The sequence below is a fragment of the Saimiri boliviensis genome, chromosome 3 (genome assembly GCF_048565385.1).
Source record: "Saimiri boliviensis isolate mSaiBol1 chromosome 3, mSaiBol1.pri, whole genome shotgun sequence".
Lineage (NCBI taxonomy): Eukaryota > Metazoa > Chordata > Mammalia > Primates > Cebidae > Saimiri > Saimiri boliviensis.
In genome coordinates this window covers 67,066,307-67,081,230 of record NC_133451.1, presented here as the reverse complement: position 1 = coordinate 67,081,230, position 14,924 = coordinate 67,066,307, and the positions used below count along the sequence as shown (strand labels likewise).

The following is a 14,924-nucleotide window of genomic DNA, read 5'->3' as shown; positions in this document are numbered from 1 at the left end:
ATTCTGGCTCTAACATTCTGAAATGCCATGAAATGCACCCCCCAATAAATTAAGATTAAAGGAATCCCCAAACCCCAAACATGGTAATTGTAATCATTTCTTATAAAACATAAGAATGAGACATAAGAATTTTATCTGAGATACCAGCAGAATTTGCTGAGTCAGTCTCAGGCAACATTTAATAAGTAAATATACAGTGAAGCAGTGGACTATAATGCTTTTACACAGCCAGCAAATAGCAATATTCCTAAAATTAATGAAAGCATACACAAATCCACTCAGGATGCTAGGAGACAAACAGCTAATTAATATGAGGTTATAAACTGTATTCTTCCCAGACTATTTATCTTATGACATCAGAACCCTGAAGCCACATGCAGAGGATGAACCAGACTCCCCAATGCTCTATAGAACCATGAGTGAAGCAACCCTCGTGAGAAAAAGGATGAAACCTCCGATGATGGACAGAAAAGAAAGACAGAAAAATAGGGCCTCTATTAACGGACACTTCTATAACCATGAAGTAAGTGAGTTATAATTCCTTTAATGTAATACAAAATAAGGTTACCTGTTTCACTAACAATGCCACTCAATTCAATTTGCAATTTAAATCCTAATAATAATAGTAGAGGCATGTCTAACATTTTGGGAGCACTCTCTATGTGCTAGATATTAAACTAAATGTTTTAAATTGATTTTTACTGAATTATCTTATTAATCACTAAAACAATCCTATGAAATATGTGCCATTATTTTCTCTACTTGACATATAAGCTAATTGAGGCTTATAAAGATTAAGCAATTTGTCTTAGATTATACTACTTTTAAGTACTAACTCTCAACCTGAACCCAGCTTTGTCTGACTCCAGAACACAAGTTTTTAACCACCATGATGTGTAAACTCTATCTAAGTGGCAGACACTGTGCCAAGCATTAAAAACATGCAGATGACGCATCCGATGTTTTAGCCAGCATTGAGCTCAGGGATTGAGCAGGGAAACAAACATACCAACAATAATATTGGAATCACGTAAGTGTTACAAAGAGGTTGGATCAAAAGACATTTGATCATTAGCATTTAAATAAAAGGAAAAAGCTGCAGGCCAATTTATTCCCATAAATCAAACTTCTCATGTTGCCATGTTTCCTTCCAGATCTTTTACCTGTACACACATCCTTTTTATATAAGTTTAGTTGTAGTATAGATACAATCTATACAAGTTGTAGTATAGATACATTCTGATTTTTCGTTTAATATGCGTTAAATTTATATGTGCCTTTCCGTAGTGCTTGTAAGACACCACATTTTGCTGAAGCAGGAAATATATCATCATGTTTTCCAGAATTCAAATATTTTTCATGTGATGTACCTCAGCAATCATTCATTGCTCCATCTCATAAATACTTAGCACTTACAGTGTGCCAGCTATCCTCTGAGGCCTTTAATAAGAAATCTGTTCATTGCAGCACAGTTTACAATCGCAAAGAACTGAAACCAACCCAAATGCCCATCGATCATAGACTGGACAGGAAAAAATGTGGCACATATACACCATGGAATATTATGCAGACTTCAAAAACGATGAGTTCGTGTCCTTTGTAGGGACATGGATGAACCTGGAAACCATCATTCTCAGCAAACTGATACAAGAACAGAAAATCAAACACCGCATGTTCTCACTCATAGACAGTTGTTGAACAATGAGAACACATGGACACAGGGAGGGGAGCATCACACACTGGAGCCTGTTGGTGGGAAATAGGAGAGGGACAGTGGGGGGTGTAAGTTGGGGAGAGATAGCATGGGGAGAAATGCCAGATATAGGTGAGGGGGAGGAAGGCCGCAAATCACACTGCCATGTGTGTACCTATGCAACAATCTTGCATGTTCTTCACATGTACCCAAAAACTTAAAATGCAATAAAAATAAATAAATAAACTATTTGCTCATTTTGAATGTGAAAGATGATACCCTAAAAAAAAGAAAAAAAGAAAAAAAAAAGAAAAGAAATCTGAACTCATTTCTTTGTAGGCTTTCTCCTGTAAGGATTTCTACCTTATTTCCTCTTTCTTCTTCTACCCTTGGGAGAGTATCGATAGTGTGTCTTTGGGGCCTAGTGGGAGAAACCTATCTTCTCAATTCTTTATTCATATCAGAATTTTCTGGTTCCAGAATTATCCTGACAGCTATAAAGTAGCATTGATAGTCCCCCATGGATAGGCAGCTACCAACTGTCCCTGTTCTCTCTTCTCAGAAATGATGCCACATGTCATTATCTTGTGGGGTAATTTGTGCTGAAGAAGGAAAGCCACATTGCTTTAAGCAAGTGGTTTTCAGATTGGATCACTTGTGCTGAAAATGAAATTGACACTAGGTTAGCAGCACAGGATGGCAGTTAAATGCTTGGGACCGGGAGCTTGACAGCCTGGTTTTACATTCTTGCTGAGCAAGTAAGCTTAAAACCTCCTCAATCTCTTGGTCTTAGTTCCTTCATTCTTCTTACTTTACAAGGTTATTGATGAGATGGAATAAAATGGGGTAAATTAAGGATAAGAATAGTAACTGGCACAAAAGAAGAACTCAGTTTACAATAGCTTACTTTGTTGCTGTTAACTGAATAAGCTCAAGCTGGGACTGTAGCTATTTTACCCAAACGTCATTCACTACAATTTAGTAACTAGCAGAAAACAATACCAACAAAAAAGAAAGAACAAAGCATTCTATCAACAGTTATACAATGATGGGCATCAAGAAATTTTAGTAGATATGTTTCATAAACTGCTGTATGTCATAGATGTTTTTATGCTATGAAACCCTTGTTAATGCCAATATTGTTAGACTATGAATAACACACATATTAAAGGCTTACATTGCGATATCTGGAGATCAGTTATGGTGAATATGACTTAACTAGTAGTATATTTCTATCCATGTAATAGCAAATGATAACAGGTTTCATTATACATTTTGACCAACACAACTGCTATAAAGACTACAAATTTAAAACACTGCTCTGAAAAACATGATTCCAAATTCACTGTATGTTGACATTTTAAAAAGGACTCTTAGAGATTAGTCTTACTCTCTTATTTTATAAATGAAATCATTTATTAAATATATGTTAAGTGAGTCAGTAAAGATGCTAAGTGAATTGACAAAGTTGGAGTTAGTGGATAGTTAGTGGGCACTAAAATCTACATCCTGAATGCTAATCTATGTTATTATCATGCTACATGAAGCTTCATATAAACAACATCAAACCACATGTACAACATACTCTCACCTTAGTGCAGGATGAACATGTGATTTTCCATAGAGTTCATAAGTATCACAAGATAATTCATCCATGCTCTAAAATGTTTACAAACATTGACTTTTTATACTTATAAAAGTTTATCCTAGACATTCTCCACACATCTTCTCAGAAAACTTATTTACATATCCATATTTTTACTCAAACAAATGCCATATGTATATGTGTGTTATATGAGTGTGGGTGTTATATATATGTGTGTTTTATATTTGGATGTTAATTTGCTGATCTCTCAATATAGGACTCATCTTTCTAACATTCCAATGAGCCACCCCAAAACCCACCCATCTCCGCATCTGCTGAACCCGCCTCATTCCTACAGAGTCTTGGAATACTTGGAGATTGTGCATGTAAATGAAATATGTGGAAATAATTTTTTACTTAATATTTCTATCTATTTTTTAAATACACATATGGTGACTTTTTTCTTACTTTCTGCTACATAATGAGTAAAATATTTTCCCTCTCTTCTGCTCTGGTACACATGGAACTGGACTTTCTCCAACATGAATGTCATAAGTTACACATATACCATCAACTAACCCACTGTGAGTCTCCACTCACCGTTGCTTCTCTTCTTAAATTTCAACATATATCATTTGTATCATAAAATTTAAAATTAATTTTGCCTACTTATGACTGTTATGATAATTAAATTAGTTAACATTTATAAAGGATTTAGAAAAATTCTTGGTACATAGGACTATTTTAAGTCAATAATTATTTGAGAATTCTATGACATTCTTTGGAATAATATCATCACTTTCAAGAATTATGTAATCTGCCCACTGATTAGCAATGTACTTACATATTGAGTTACCGAAACAAATAGTTCAGCCCTTGCCTAAGCACAAGCACATCTTAATCTCTGTATAGATTTTTAACCCAGAAATACATGTATTCATCCCTTGGTACCTGTGGGGAATTGGTTTCAGGACTCCCTCACCCTCCAGCAGATACCAAAATTCACAGAAGGTCAAGTACCTTATATAAAATGGCATAGTATTTGCATATGTCTCACACACATCTGTAGTTATATTTAATTTATTTTGAAATCCTAAACTGCACCAAAGAGGGATGTAATTGTCCAGTGAAAATGTTATAAACATCTTCAAATGGTGTTTTACCTAATTTACTCTAGAATATAAAGCTGTTTAAAGAAACACGTAATATCCAATGACAACAAAGAAAAACAAGCAAAAACAAAACAAATTTTTAAATGGATGACCTTGGTTTTTTTTTTTTTTGACCTGTAAGAAGACTATGTTCAAGATATTGACTACTATCAATGCAATATAATTTTAAAGACTTATATGACGATTCTTTTTCTAGACATCAATTTTCATTCCAGCCTTTGGATCAGAAACTAAGGTCAGAGTAAACAGTAACATGAGAACTGAAGAAGTAATAAAGCAACTTCTCCAAAAATTTAAGGTAACCTTTATCACTTAACTGAGCTATAAGTATCTTATATATAATTCAACTGTAAACACATAAATCCACTCTTCTGAAAAAGACCTATGAACGTGTAAATCTAAATTGGATGTGGAGTACTGAAAGATTATTTCTTATGTATAACACCTTTTAGTAACTGGTCCTTAAAAAATTGTATGATTCCCATACAAGCAAAGATTTTATGTCTAAAAGTGAAAAATGGAAGAGAGAAAACAGACATGATTTGGGTCTTCTTCTGTTAGAAAACATCATATAACAGCCAAGAATTTATATTTGTTCATTTTTTCCATTTGGCAGATTGAAAATAGTCCCCAGGATTTTGCTCTTCACCTTATTTTTGCAACAGGAGGTAAGAAAGCTTGATCACACTTTGTACCCGACTCTAGAGTGTTAGTTTGCTGCCCAGGGAGAAGGCAGAAGAATAGTTTAACTCATTCTGTGGAGAAAAGGGAAGAATGGGTAGGAGGAAAGGAAGGCGTGGTCTTTAGAACATTATCTATAGTCCACAATTTTAAAGAAAGATAACTTAATGGGTGTTGAACAATGAGAACACACGGACAGAGGGAGGGGAACATCACGCACTGGGGCCTGGCGGGTGGGGGATTGAGGAGGGATAGCATTAGGAGAAATGCCTAATGTCGATGACGGGGCAATGGTTGCAGCAAACCACCACCATGGCAAGTGTATACCTATGTAACAAACCTGCACTGCATGTGTACCCGAGAACTTAAAGTATAATAAATAATTTTTTTAAAAAAAGAAAGATAACTTAAGAATAAGGTATCCTTGAAGGGTTTATTATATGAAAGAGTTTGCTTTTTGGCCAGACATTAAATTATCTGAATGGAGATTAGAACCCTCTGGAATTGTTATGCACTTTTGTCTTTGTTCACCTCTGTAACTTTCTTTTTGGCTTTCTTTTCTGAGTGTCACTCTTAGAGGAGTCATGATTACACACCTGTTCTCTCTGACATTGATATTGCCTTTTTTTTTTTTTTTAGCACAGGGTCTGACACATTGCAGGAGTGCTGTCTCTTTCTCAGTAGAGATACATGTTCAGAACTTTGTGGTGGGGGTAAAAGGTTAGAAGTGGAACATTAAGAAGGCTCTCTAAGTGGGATGCTAGGAGCAGGACATGATAGAGAGATTAGAGAAAAAGTGATACGGAAATGAAAGTTTTAAAACTTCACAAATAAAATATGTTATATGTCAATTTGTAGAAAAACTCATGCTAAATTTAAGTGTCAGAATGTTTGAGCCAGAAATTTATTAGAATAAAATAATACATTGTGATGCCAGAACAACCTTAAGAAAATGAAAGCTGTATCTCCAAACATATATAAAATTAAAGTTCTTATAAATTGAAGGCTTAAAGATAAGATCTATATTTTGGAAAATTCTAAGGGCACATATATATTAAAATTCTAGTTGTTTAAGAAATAAAAAAAACAAAAAATTTAAAATAAATGGCAGCAAATTGAACTGCATAACAATTTAAAAGATATAAATAGTAGATCATAAAGAATATTGCCAATGCTCTCCAAAGATTAATAACTATAATACCAATCATTTCCTGCAAAATAATAACAAAAAACAAACCAATAAAAATAGAAAAAAGCATGTAAATACAATTCAGAGAAAAAACTAAAATAACCAGCTAAACATTTTTAGAAAAGTCTTAAACTCAATGAAATGCAAGTAGCTAAGGAAATGCAAGCTCAAGCCACACTGTAATATTATGTTGCACTTATCAGATTGGCAATGTGCTTTCAGATGATTCCACCCATGGTTGGCATGCATCCACATAAAAAGATATTTTCATGTGACACTGGTAAAAATATAACTTTCTCTCTTTTGGAAATATTCTTGCAATATTTATTAAATTTTACAATATACATGTCTTTAAAGTCAGCCATTCCACTTGTGAGAATCTATCCCACAAAAAAAAAAAAAAAGAAAGAAAGAAAAACAAAGTTACTCATCCTAGGGAAATGATTAAATAAATGAATATTATGCTGCCATTGAATGGGATGAATTAGATTTATGCCATTAGAATGGAGGGAATCCCATAATATATTTTAAGTGAAAAATGTAGGATGCCTAAAAGTATATATAAAAGATCCTATTTTTAAAACAAACAGTTACAAGTTCTCATTTAAATATATGGTATATATGATCATATGACCAGGAAGAAAGGTATGAAATGATAAAAACAAAACCACTGAGATGATTGCCCGGTGGTGGATTGGGGAGAGGCAGATGAGTAGATGGGAAGAGGGCTGGCACGCATGATGGCTTACACCTGTAATCCCAGCAATTTGGCAGGACGGGGTGGGCAGATCGTTTGAAGTCGGGAGTGCGAGACCAGCCTGAACAACATGGTGAAACCCCATCTCTACTAAAAATACAAAAGAAAAAAATAGCGACGTGTGGTGGAACACACACATTTAAAATGTATTACGGACACTCAGGAGGTGAGGCAGGAGAATCGCTTGAACTAAGGAGGCGGAGGTTGCAGTGAGCCGAGACTGCGCCGCTGCACTCCAGCCTGGGCAACAGAGAAAGACTCCATCTCAAAAATTTAAAAAGTGATTTTTTTAAGATGTGTACAATAAAAACAGCAAGCACGATATGATCACCTTTACGTATTATGCATTTGTGCGTGCATAGAGTTGTGTGAAGAGGACACTCAAAGGGTAATGAGGAGTCTCTCAGGGCTCAGGAATTCCAGGCGTGTTTTACTTTCTGCTTTATACTTTTCTTATTTATTCCAGTTACAACAGCATGCAAGTTTGGGGAAGGGGATTTTTTTAACGTAAAAAAAAAAAAAAAAGAAAAAGCAGTTTTATTAAGAGGTCTTAAATGACTGTGTGGCAACTTGCTAGATTGCACAAGAAAAGATTTGAAAATTCCCCCTTTGATGTTCTCCAAGACTTGGATTCCATTCACGTGCACCTTGTTCCTTCCTCACACCTTTAACTTCAGCCTGCATTTGAGCAGAGATATGGCTTAGTTTCCTGACAGTCATTCTTGGGCTCCACACAGAGTGCTGGACCTATGAACAAACAAGCATGTTGTTTTTATAAACTGAAAAAAGTAAGTCTATTTTCATTGTAAAAAAAAAAAAAAAAAAAAAAAAAAAAAAAAAGTAGTTCCTTATAATCTCACCTGTGAAAATCCCGTTTTCTTTTATATTTTGTGTCAAAATTTTGTATATATCCATAACTGAGGATAATAATAACTAGCAGTCTTTAGGGAGCAGGAAGAGAGGAAAGAAGAGAGCATTAGGGCTCCTCTTTGGGCGGTAATCTGGAAAATAAGAGATAGATGGGTTTTAACTTTATATTCACAAAGACCATTCCAGTGTATCTCACATTGTAGTTCATTTCAGATTACCTATAGAGTTCAATTGAAATACAGATTCCCAAACCTTTCCAGATCAGAGGACAAGTCTAGTAATATGAATTTTAAATAATCATCCCAGATGATCATAAAACAGAATCATGAAGCAAGAAGCCATGTTAAGTTAAGATTAAAAATGGAACAAACTGAGGATGCTAAACCAAGTTAACACTGATCCTGAAGGCCAAAAGAGGATTCTGGCGGGTGGATGGGAGAAACTAAATTGTCAAGGCTCCCAGCTGCTTCAGAAATGGCAGAGGAATTAAAACAGCAAATACTGACACTGTGAGAACAGGGATGGATAATGTCAGCTTAACTGTGGGGAGGCTAGGATTTTGAGTTCTAGACTCTCTCTTGACTCTTCTCCTGGGATAAGTCCAGCTCAAGGAATCAGAACCGTTCTCACTGTTCTGCAGAAAGTAAGCAAAGGGAGGAAAAGAATGAGGAAAGATGACGAATATAAGGACGCTGTGTTTTGTTCATGCTTCATTCTGATAAAAATGAAATCCCAGATGTGAAACTGCTTTGATAGAAAGCGAGAAGTACTTTTATAGGAGGAGTATTAACATTACAACTTTTGGAAATTTGAAGTTCTGGAAACACACGAGATTGGAAGGTATTTTCTTTTTCGATACCATTTTCATGGCTGAATGGATGAAGACCACAGATGAATGAATAATAAGAATATTATTGACCTCAAAAACCTCAGGAACATAAATTTAAAGACGAGCCAAAAATTGGTGTGGGGTGAGACAAGGGAAGAATGGAAGATAATTACATGGTTTTGGACCTAAACAACTGGTAAGATGGAATTATTTCAACTGAACTTGGAAAGAACCAACAGATATTTGTTGTATGGGTGAAGGAATCATGAAATAAAAACTAAATAATTACTGAAGCATGAGACTTTGTAAATGGCCTGTAAGACTGGAGATTTGTTTGAACATTCTAATCAAAGCAAGGTTGAGTTCTTTGAGATATTAAGTCAAACCATGAGATACAGTAAGTGAAAGAAGTTCATTGACATTTTAATTTCAATTTGCTTTTTAAAATAAACTGCCTCCTGTTGCAGGTGTCATTTTTTTCAAAGTAAGTTAAATAAGAAAAATAAATTGGAAAATTGTCTTTCTTCTTTTCCTCTAACATGAACTTCTGATTGTGGTTGATTCTTGTTTTCACTCCAGAACAGAGACGACTAAAGAAGACAGATATTCCACTACTGCAGAGGCTCCTGCAGGGACCCTCCGAGAAAAATGCTCGCATTTTCCTCATGGATAAAGATGCAGAAGAAATCAGCAGTGATGTATGAATACCATCACCCTGAATCTGTTTTTTGCTTCCCTCCTGACTCAGCACCTCTTACATAATTGTCCTTTTTTTTTTTTTTTTTTCCTTAGGTTGCTCAGTACATTAATTTTCACTTTACTCTCTTGGAATCCATTCTTCAAAGATTAAATGAAGAAGAGAAAAGAGAGATTCAGAGAATAGTAACAAAGTAAGTCAAGAGCATGCACATTGGATACTTGGTTCTTTAATGGGTCCAATGCACAAAACATGTCCAATTTTTAATAGTCTTTCTTCTCATTTTCAGATTCAATAAAGAAAAGGCTATTATACAGAAATGTCTTCAAAATAAACGGGTAATAAAAACAGAGACAACAGTTTAGCAGTACAGGCTGCTATTGCTAAAACACTTCAAAAAACTCAGAGGGATGTTACTATTTGAAGAGTGCATAAGTTCTGTACTTGCATTTATGAGAATATATATGAGACTCGAATCTGTAGAAAATTGAATGTCAAAAAAGCTTGTTTCTGTTTGAAGTGATGAGGTTAACTAGGGTTCACAGTTGGACTAAAATGAGCTTCAGTTTAGTTTAAGTAACTGAAATAAGCTTGAATACTGTGCATTCCAAAGAGCTTTTATAGTAAAACTTGTAATGAACTCAAATTTAAATTGTATCTTAAGCAGTTTAAACTTCAGTTAGCTTGGACTCTGAAGAGAACTGAAATACAATCAATGGATTCAGAAATGACTCAGGAAAAAGAAGCCGTCAGTTCTTGAAATGAAAAATACAGTTTTACACCATCAAGGAATCTATCTGATGGTGACAGTGTTTCACAGCTTCTTGAAAACTCTGGCATTTTCATAAAATCTAGGACTGCATTTACATGGCTTGTTGATTTCTGGCTACCTGTAACATCAGAGCTATCTGGCCTTTGGAAAGGAAAAGATTATGGACTCTGTGGAGAAATCCTAATTGAAAATTTCTAAGCCTCCCCTCAACCTTTTTCTCTCTCTCTCTTTGCTCTACTGATGAAAGAACTTTCATCAATTCTAAACTTAAGCTCTTTTTTAAGTTAGTTGAACTTTTTCTTTATTTTTCAAAAAAATATGTACATCACATAGACATATTTCATCTGCTAAAGCAAGACTTGTCCCACAAATACCTATTTGTTGCTGAATGAATACAATGGATAAAGCAAGGCTGTTGTAGCTGAACTTAGGTAGGGAATAACAAACTCTACCCTCTTAGCGTTTTCTTGTTCTACATGACAACTCTCAAGCTACTTACAGACCTGCTTAACCCACTTAAAAAAACTCTAAGAATAAAGAAATTCTATAGGTATCATCTACAATTTTATTTATAAATTCTATATTAAAATGGAATTACATGTAACATTCTTTCATTCTGTAAACTAATTCTATTTGCATTCCTCATAAGCAAGGTAGTGAATTGTTTGATCATATTACATACACTAAGGAATAAGATTATATGCAATAAACCCAATTGAAAGATTAACTAATAATATTAAAATATGAAACATTTTTAAGACAAAGGCATTCCTTCTCAGTATTCAAACCTAAACTGGATGAAGGTGAAAGTGTACTGTAGCCTTTACGAGCCTAAGAAGTCTCTCTTACTGACTCAATCAGAGGCTTGCATCTTTATTCTTTTACCTGTCAATTAATAAGAAAATAGTCTCATCTCACTAAAATAAGGCAAATGTAATTGTTAAAATTCAACATACTTAAAAAAAAATTAATGTCAAGTACCTGCCATGAACATGATAAAAGATTAATCTTTATAGACTGAAAAGTATAAGGAAAGCACCAAGTCTTACATAGGGAAAAAAGGTAGATATGAAAAAAAATCACAGAAGAGAAAATGTAAATTGTACTAAGTATATGAAACAAGTCATATCTTAATAGTGATCAACTGTGCTAGTCTGTATCAATCAGGAGACAGAAACAATGCAGCATACAGGGAAAGTTTAACATAGAGAATAGTTAAGCTAAGATAGGAGAGAAAAATAAAGATGGAAGGAGAAGGTACCCTAAGGCTGAGAGAAAGAATTCTAAAAAGAAAAAGCAGGAATGAGGGTTTCAGAATTCACTGGAGAAGGTGTGGTTGCAGCCCACTGGAGAGAAGTTTGCTGGCTTGTCCAGGCCAGTGCAGGACTACAGGTACCAGACAAGCAGGTATAAATAACCCTGTGGGTGCGGACCAGCTGAGGCAGGTGGGTACATATGCAGAGGGACTTGGGGCTTTGCCAAAGGGTGAGCAAAAAGGAGTCGGGGAGGTGCTCCAGGTACTATTGAAAACTAGAAGCCAGAGGGGCCTCCTTTGCAGGAACCTAGCACAACTTTGTGTGTGACTTGAGACTGAGCAAGACAAAGCTCAGGTAAGTGGCTTAGTAGCTGGCCAGCCCAGCATGGTCCTCTGTATGACTGTGCACCCAGCTGAGGAGAAGAGATGGAGAACAGCAACTGGAGCTTCAAGACAGGCTTGCATTGTGGCTCCAGGTGATATCACTACTGCCCAAAGCAAAATCTGGAGAAGCAGGTGGAGAAATGCTGGAAAAAGCAGTCTCAAGTCACACGCGAAGTTGTGCTAGGTTCCTGCAAAGGCGGCCCCTCCCGCTTTTAGTTTCAAAAGCACCTGCAGCACCTCCCCTGACTCCTTTGTGCTCAGCCCGAGGAATCAGAAAAGACCACTTCCTCTTGCAGTGAGTCTCCGGCGCCCTCTACTGACAAAACATGACATCATGCAAGCTGCAAAAAAATATTTAAAGGGTCTATATCTATTTTCACAGAGCAGGCAACCAACAGTGAATTTGGAGCTGCAAGGCAGCAAAACAATAATCGGCATGATAATTAAGTACAAAGTAAAATACATAAAGACATACATACATACACATTTTGGGCTATTAGCAAAGATTAGGAAATGATAACATTAAATAATAAATCCCACTGAGATGAAAACTCAAACTTCTGGTAAAAATACAAATAGATATGATTCTTCTGGAAGGCAACTTAGTAGTCCATTTATCCTATAATTCTACTTGTAAGATCCTGGCATATGGATATAACCAGAAATACAAGTACTTTTCTGCAAAGATATGTTTTATATTATTTATTGTGACAAAAGGAAATAAAAAGCCTAAATGTTCAGAAAATTATTCAAAAAGATGAAAGAGAGAAATAAGCCATGCAACGTGGCTCATGCCTGTAATCCTAGCACTTTGGGGGAGAAAGAGGCGGGCAGATCACTTGAGGTCAGAAGTTCGAGATCAGACTGGCCAACATGGTGAAACCCCACCTCTACTAAAAATACAAAAAATTAGCCAGGTGCAGTGGCAGGCACCTATAATCCCAGCTACTCAGGAGGCTGAGGCAGGAGAATCATTTGAACCAGGGAGGCAGAGGTTGCAGTGAGCCAAGATGGCACCACTACACTCTAGCCTGGGCAGCAGAGCAAGATTCTGTCTCAAAAAAAAAAAAAAAAAAAAAAAGAGGGAAATAAATGTTTATTTGTATGATGTTATATAGCCATTAAAATTGTGTTTCCAAATAATTTTAATTATGAGGTAAATTCTTAGATATCTAAATAAGAATATACACATACACATATTCCAAAATATTTGTTATATAATTAAGGCATATATATTATGTATATATAAAAAACATCTATGTGTGTGAACACTGATATTTGCATATATACACACAAGAAACAAAAACATATTAAAAGTGGCTATACCTGCATTGAAGAATTATGAGTTGAGTCATGTTTTTCTAATTTCCCTGTATTTATTAAGTGTTCTATAATTAATACTTGTTACTTTTTAAATCAGGAAATAGTAAAGTTATTATTTAAAAGTTGTCAACAAAAAGTAACAAGTACATGCAAGCACAGTATTCTACTTAATGCAAAAAAAATCAAATCAATTTTTCAAATGAGACATTAACATCACTTCTGTGATAGTTTTATATCCATGGAGTCTTTGATTCTCTTCCTTTGAAGAGATGGGGGCTAATCCTCCTCACCTTGCAAATGGGCTGGACTTAGTGACTTCTTTTTATTTTATTTTTAATTGACAAATAATAACTGTATGTATTTACGAGTTACAATATTATATTGTGATATATGTATACATTGTGGAATTCTTAAATCAAGCTAATTAGCATATCCATAACCTCATATACTTATTTCTTTGTGGTGAGAACATTTAAAAATGTACTTTTTAAGCAATTAGAGACTTACTTCTAACAAATATAGGAAAGTGGAAGAAACTGAGACTTTGAAGAGTAGGTCATAAAAGTCACTGTGGCTTCCTCCTTGCTGTCTCTTGGATCACTTGCTCTGGGGAAAGTCGACTGCCATGTCCTGAGCAGCCCTGGAAAGACCTACTGAAACCTTCTGTCAAATACCAGCAGGGAGTTGAGGCCTCCTGTCAACGGCCATCCTAGAAATGGATCTTCTAGCCTCAGTCAGGCCTTTGGATGACTGCAGTCCTGACTTATAGCTTGACGGTAACTTCATGAGAGACCTTGACCAGAAACCCCAAGGAAACCATTCTGGATTTCTCATCCTCAGAAACTGAGATAAGAATCGTTTGTTGTATGCTGCTAAATTTGGGATAATTTGTTACATAGAAATATATAACTCATACAATTTCTGAGAAAAAATCGTTTATTTTAGCATCATTTTTGCATAATGCAAGAATATTAACTCGTCACAGAATCATTTATTCTTGTTTTAGGTGGTCCAAATATTTCATTGTTAGTTACATATTACTTCAGATTACATTATAAATAATATGTATTATTAATGGTAAAAAATGTGTCACATTCATCTTTTTATGCTTTTCTGTACTTAATATTGTGTCTTGTACATAGAATATACTCAATAAAAATTGATTGAATACATAAGTGAATGAATTAGTGAATGAAAGAATAAATGAATGAGTGAAGGAATTATCTGAAATATTTTTATAAAATTCTCTGTATATATGTATCACTTATTACAAGTCTGATCCCGTAGCTGAAAAAATATTGAACATTATATATATGGTTTGCCCTGATATAGTGGTATATTTTATTATCTCTTGGCTCTACTATGAAATATTCAGTTAGGTGTTGTTACTGTTTAATTTGATTTAGGACTATTTAGGTTGATTTTTTTTTTTTTTTTACCTGAAGAGGAAAGAAGCTCCTTGAAATACAATTGATGAAGTGGTAAAGATAGCAGGTGTAACTATTAGGTAGAGGCATATAAATGGGAAAGAAAGAGAAATAGGGTAGAGTTAGGGAGGGCAAAATCTTTTAATGACATTTATTTGTCTTCTAAATTACCAACATCTAGTACCTATTAGAATGAGCCTTTTGCGATTGCCAATATTGGACCTACAAAGGCAATGATTTCATATTGTTCAAACTAATAACATTTATTTTCTGGGCACTATGTTTAATAC

General features: G+C 34.9%; 1 protein-coding gene across 3 annotated transcripts in view; it reads left to right on the top strand.

Moving 5' to 3' along the window:
• Positions 1-14,290, top strand: part of RASSF6 (Ras association domain family member 6) — a 48,741-nt gene extending 34,451 nt beyond the window's left edge. For 2 of the 3 annotated variants that reach the window (XM_010342594.3, XM_074396261.1), the window contains 6 exons: positions 339-523; positions 4,647-4,748; positions 5,067-5,118; positions 9,356-9,474; positions 9,569-9,666; positions 9,763-14,290. In XM_010342594.3, coding sequence (XP_010340896.2) covers positions 339-523; positions 4,647-4,748; positions 5,067-5,118; positions 9,356-9,474; positions 9,569-9,666; positions 9,763-9,838 — 632 coding nt within the window. In that variant the 3' untranslated portion in view covers positions 9,839-14,290. Of the gene's footprint in view, positions 1-338; positions 524-4,646; positions 4,749-5,066; positions 5,119-9,355; positions 9,475-9,568; positions 9,667-9,743 lie in introns of all 3 variants that reach the window. The other variant, XM_074396262.1, reaches the window with a different exon arrangement.
• Positions 14,291-14,924: the final 634 nt, after the last annotated feature.